Source organism: Choristoneura fumiferana, chromosome 22 (assembly GCF_025370935.1).
Source record: "Choristoneura fumiferana chromosome 22, NRCan_CFum_1, whole genome shotgun sequence".
NCBI lineage: Eukaryota > Metazoa > Arthropoda > Insecta > Lepidoptera > Tortricidae > Choristoneura > Choristoneura fumiferana.
In genome coordinates, this window is record NC_133493.1 from 8,380,141 (window position 1) to 8,386,350 (window position 6,210).

General features: G+C 36.3%; 1 protein-coding gene across 2 annotated transcripts; it reads right to left on the bottom strand.

Moving 5' to 3' along the window:
* Positions 1-531: 531 nt before the first annotated feature.
* On the bottom strand, positions 532-1,875 carry LOC141440396 (uncharacterized). 2 transcript variants are annotated; one of them, XR_012452693.1, is made up of 3 exons: positions 1,486-1,576; positions 921-999; positions 554-585 (listed from the first exon to the last, which is right to left on the bottom strand). XR_012452693.1 is itself a non-coding variant. In XM_074104902.1 (2 exons), exons 1-2 carry the CDS (start codon positions 1,802-1,804, stop codon positions 539-541), a joined length of 366 nt encoding a protein of 121 aa, XP_073961003.1. In that variant the 5' UTR covers positions 1,805-1,875; the 3' UTR covers positions 532-538. The 2 variants fall into 2 exon arrangements, 1 of the variants encoding a protein (XP_073961003.1); XM_074104902.1 differs by lacking the exon at positions 921-999 and having other exon boundaries at positions 532-585; positions 1,486-1,875.
* Between the last annotated feature and the right edge of the window lie 4,335 nt (positions 1,876-6,210).

Below are 6,210 nucleotides of genomic sequence, written 5' to 3' on the forward strand. Positions count from 1 at the left end.
TTAACAACCTATACACAAAGGAGATTGTACAACTCTCATCAAATGTAAAAACAATTAACCACCGGTTTGAAAAATGTCTGTTGAGAAGAATCCGGCAAGAAACTCAACGAGGTATATTTTTTTAAAAGATTTACAATATTATTAAATGATATCTGTACATCACAAGTATCAATCTACTTCTTCAGCTTCTTATGCAGTTACCATTACGTGTGAAAGAACTAAATCACTGTTAAGTTTAAAATATTCAGAACTAACCTGTATAGCAGCATAAGAAGTATTAAAGCCTGGATTATCCCTCTTCTCTTGCACACGGGCCAATGCTGCCTCGGCAGCCACTTTGCTCTCGGCGGGGAGAGACCTGACCGTTTACTAACACTCTCATTTCTAGATCCACTGGAGCTCTGACTAGTTATCGTAGCCTCACTCAGTCTATGTCCCGCCCAGCCAATTTAAACTTAGTTTCCAACTTCTTTTTCTTAAAGAAGTTCAATATCTTTTCGGCCATCTTAGATTCTCTCGTGTGTTTCTTTAGGGAGTTTTAACTTGGAAACACTTCTTTTAGTTGTTCTATTGTATCCAATGTAGCTGAAAGATAACGAGATAAGTTATCTGGAGATTGCCATATTGTTTGTATATGAATTTTGAAGATATTTTAAGCAAAATTAAGAAGTATTTTCTAGGAATTGCACTATAAATAAAACTTAACAAATAATTTGTGCATAAAAAAAGTAAGTCAAATCAAAATGTACTTTTAAGAAAAGATTAGATGACATGTTTGTGAATTGTGTCCCTTTATTTTTTTGAAATATAGTGTAAACACTTCTGTGGTATTAAAATAATGTTGTATTTTTTGTACTGTAATCCTTTTATTAATTTATATTTTAAAGTACTTTATTATTCATGATTTTATATTTATTTACCTTAGATTTACCAATAATTGTTTATCTATCTCCAGTTTATTGCCTTCCTACATCCATCATGTTGATCATGACTCTGTGCCTAAATAATTTATAAGTTAGTTAAAAAAAATAAGGCTTAGTCCATCAGAGGACAATGTTGCCAGTGTCTAGTGTATTCAGCTGTTATTTGGTGAAAAAAATGTAAAGTTATGAAACATGAGAGGTAATAGTGGCTGAATGATGACAGCGCGAATTCGCCTATTATAATTCATTTATTGTTTGTTTGTTATTTGTGTATATGAATAAGCATGATGACACATCAAACAGCTACAATGATTTCCCTTTCAATGTAGGCATAAGTTTAATGGCCCATAAAAATAGAAGCACTTGTTACCTTAGCAATGTTGATTTGAAATAAATCCGCTCATTTGAGACTGTAGGCATAGCTCGATAATCAGTCTAAAAGCTTTTGTATGCTTAATTCAAACCTATATTGTTTAGCTAGCGTCGTATTGACAGAAATTAGCGGAAAATTAGCCTTGAGATTGCTCAAGGTCTGCGCAAAAACATTCATAAATTGACTCACCTGGTTTCATGAACCGCTCTGATATACGTTTGCCGTAAACACGCCACGAAATGAAAATCAATAACAAAGTGAACAGCAATATAATAAGGAATGTCTTCAGCAGCAGGAATTGGAACTCGTTGAAGTAAAAAACTCCGACGATTTCCTCGTAGAAAGAAAGTTCGGTAAAGTTTACGATAGAATTAGAAAAATCTTCTATCGGTAGAGATGACACGCATGACCCAAAAAAGTCTTTTGCCACAGCGAAAGTATCCCCTATTTGAAGGTAAAGAGCCTCGTAAAGGGTAGAATTAAAAACAGCGCTGTCGAATACAGACATTACACATGTGATTTGTATATTTTAATCGGACTACAAGAGAAATAAAAAAAAATCACTGACTGAAAAAGTGAAAACTGAAACGTAAAGCATGTGTCAAATGTATGTGACAACAGCGGGCGGGCGGTTGCTGTTGCCATACATAAAAAATGAATACTCGAGATACCGAATAAACTGCTTCTCTTTGTCATCTTAGTTTTTTTTTTACAAATAAATTATATGGGTTCTGTATCTGATATCCGTCTGTATGTATGTCTAGGTAACATAATTAGGAAATATTTTACAGCAGACACAAACAATAAGACTTTACTAAATCAAACAAACATGAGAAACGTGTGATACATTACATTACTTACCTATAAAAAAAGTAGTCCGCCGTTAAGAAGTCAATCCTGAGGCCTTATTGCCTAACGTTTCTGATGCTCGCGATCGCAATCAAATGACAGATTTCGCATACAAAAACTGTCACTTGATTGCGTTAGCGAGCGTCAGAAACTTTAGGCAATACGGCCTCTGACCAATCCACACTGAATAGTTAAACTCCAATTCAATAGAATCTGACAATCCTGTAGACACTTCCAGCCTACTAATATAAACACCGGGCTGCCTAAGGCTTTGTGATGTGACTATTATTCTTTTTTGATTCCTTTTAGATCATAATTGCAACAACAGGGACATATATAATCAAGTGTGCCCACGATAGGGTGTCTTAAATATGTAGAAAATTGACAGATTCTATTGAATTGTACTTTACGTCAAAAAACAAAAACATTGATGTATTTACCAGGATGACAGGTGTCAGAATTGACTTCTTTTAGCAGCGGCCTACTATTACGTACGTCCATGACTATAATCTTTACCTACTTACCTCGTAATTTTATACCTACTGATGTGATGTAATTCATCAACGATTTTATTAAAATTTTCCTGCCTGTTATAAATTAAAATTGCGTGTGTGTTGCGTTAAATTGAAATAATACGCACGTAATTCATTATCGTTTATTTTCGTTTGCATTTCGTAGACCATAAGCCGAGCTCAAACTGACTTCTTACTTTCTTAGTACTCTTGTCTTGATCTTGATTAATCTGCTACTGTTATGGGTGAGCACGTGCGCCGTATTTAAAATTATCAGTCTTTATTGAAAGAACGAGTAGGTAATCGTTTTTAACACGCGATGTTGCGATTTAGTCTTCTTTTGTAACTCTAACTAGTGGTTGGTCTATAAATTGTTATACATGCCTAAAGTAATCCCTATTCGGTTAATTGTCCCATCGCTTCATTAAGTTTCATGATCACATTACTTAACCATCTTTTGACCCGAGTGCCCGAAGGAGGGTCATGTTTTTCGAGCGTATGTTTCTATCCTCATCCTTACCTATCCAGTCATAAAGACCGATTTCAATGACACCCGAGTCTAGCTAAAATATGTAAGAGTTATTATATATTCTAAAAAAATATTTTTCACGACACTGCTCGTAAATGTGGCCAAAGAAAGAAAGAACGAAAAATAGAAAGAAAGAAAAAGTTTATTCGGCAATATACATTAACTTGTAGGTAGCTACATCAGGTACATAACGATGGTGGAAGTCTCAATTGGCGTAAGGGACAAAATACCGAAAATCACTTTTTAACATAGAAAATTAGAGTTTTTTTTTCTCTGTCGATTGGTATTATTCAAGTTACGATACGCCCCTTACTTTTGCTGTTATCAACATTTATTATTTTAAAATAAAATAGCTTAAGGGACATGATATGAAATATTTGAGCTGAAAAATGGCGTAAATGTATTATTTTTTAAATATTTGGGTCGTAAGGGGCTGTGGCAGTCTCATATGTCCTTTACGACTCGGCTCATGTCGTTAAAAACAAAAATAATATAAGGGCGTATGGGTCAATTATTGTTTCATTGCCCTTTACACCCCAACATTTTATAACGAATAAGATAAAAAAGCAAGAAGTTGTTGGGCGTAACCTTGCCGCCTGTACCTATTTCTGGTACCTAACATCAAAATAGCTAGTTTAAAAAGTGCCCCTTACTGCATGCAACTTTATTATCAGTCTTGAATATTTTGTATACGTTTAGTGTTTATACTTGCACGTTACACCATTGGTTCGCAACTTATTTGATCTCGTCACCGCCTGCGCTATTGCGTCTACCTACCTTCCATGCGCCGAGCGTTTGCGCATTGCACATTCGGTCAGTCGTGCCAGACACGTCAAACACGGAGGACGTATTTGATTGCCTACGTTTGTTCTTTGTCAACGCGCGTATTTTTTTATAGGATACCAAAAGCAAAACAAAAAAAGAAGATTAAGTTGATGGATCCCTTAATGGCTTGACGTCGAGCTTACATTTCCGTAATGGAATTTCAGTCAAGGATGTTGAGGTAAATTTCTCTTAGCTACTTTGTTTATTTTAAGCTGTCCTGACAGATCCTAATAAAGAAAGCCTGTGCCCAGCAGTGGGACGTATACAGGCCGAGATGGTGATGCATACATAATAATAATTGGCCTGTATAATTAATTATGTATGTTGAGAGTCAAAAATGGTATAATCGGAACGTCGTAAGGGACATTAAAAAACAGCAATTTATAAAATAAGAAATACTTTTATGGGCGTAAGGGGTATAAAAAGCAAGAGCTAGAGTAAATTGTCGGTCGTAAGGGGCAGTAGCAAACAGACATTAAAAAAAAAGGTGTAATTGGTACGTCGTAAGGGGCATTAAACAACAGCAACTTATAAAATAAGGAATACTCTTATGGGCGTAAAGGACATCAAAAGCTAAAACTACAGTAAATTGTTGGTCGTAAGGGACAGTAACAAACAGACATTTTAAAAATTGAGGTTACTTTATGGGTGTAAAATACCTTGCTTGCTTCTTTTAGTTCATTAAAATACCTTGTTAATGTTAAGTCGTAGGAGGCATCAAAACAGATGGTTTTTAGAACTTGTAGTGATTGAAACAACAACTCAAGCAAGCATACTCCCAAATGTGCAAGAAATAGTGCAAGCAAGCATGCAAGAAAGCATGCAAGCAAGCATGCAAGCAAGCATGCAAGCAAGCATGCAAGCAAGCATGCAAGCAAGCATGTAAGCAACCACCTAAGCAAGCTTGCAAGTGAGCATGTAATTTTGTCAATCAAATCAACAAACATGCAATTTTATCGGCCTGGGTTAGATGAACATCGCGGGTTACCCCGATCCCGCGATGACCGGTCTATGGTATCTCCTCCAGTGCTCATGAAGCGGGCTGGCGTCCCACTCCCTCACAGCTGCAAGCAGTGTGTTAGAGGAAGCATAAATAGTGCAAGCATGCATGCAAGCAAGCGTGAAGCCAGAAGGCAAGCATGCAAGCAAATAACAAATCAAGCAAGAATACTCCCAAATGTGCAAGAAATAGTGCAAGCAAGCATGCAATCAAACATGCAAGCAAGCATGAAAGCAAGCAAGCAAGCACGCAAGAAAGCATGCAAGCAAGCAAGCAAGCATGCAAGCAATAATGCAAACAAGCAGAGTTAGTACGCCAGTGGTGGTAGTGAAAATCAGTTCATCATCATCATCATCATCAACAACATCATCAGTTCGTTTATCAATAACTTGTTCGTATAGCAATATCTTCCTTGACCCTCTCAGCTATAAACAAACAAGTCAGCCATAGTCGAGCATTTGTTGGAGTCAGGACCAAACCACTGGATTGAGCTTCACAATCCCAAAATTCTGTCCACCGAACATCATTTCTACTCAAGAATGGTACGTGAAGCAGTTGAAATTAAAAAGCATAAAAATGTCAATCGGGACGATGGATATAAGCTTTCAACTTCGTGGAATCCTGTTATTAATAAGTGTCGACGTCGGGATGAGTGTTGTGAGTCGGTGTGATGGGGTGACAAATAAAAATCACCAAGTGCGGGTAGTTCGTGATACGAGTACTGGTACTATTAGTGATCAAGTGCGGGTAGTTCGAAGGACTCGCGCTGCTAGGCAGACTTGACACCCCACACTTCAGTCCACTCGTGACCACGGCCACTGCAATGTTGCCGAAACGTCGAGGTAAATATTACTCGTGTGTGTTAGCGTGATAAGTCCCGTTGGTGGTATTTTGACTATGAGTGAGAATCACGAAAGTTTAAAACGTTATAAAATTTATTTGAGTTTTATTTAACTTTTAACTTATAATGTCCATTTAAAGAAAATGTTACAAATTACATATTTTTTAAGGGGACGTGCATAAAAATATGGCTTTTGCGCGTTATTTTAAATAATTAAAGTGGTTCTTTGAGTTAATTCACTATTTTTTTTAATTTTACTACAGGAACTTACGTCCAAATATGTAGCAAATAAAATATATAATGTCCTATAAGACCAAAAATCGGTTACTACATTATTTATTTATTTACGGTTTATGGG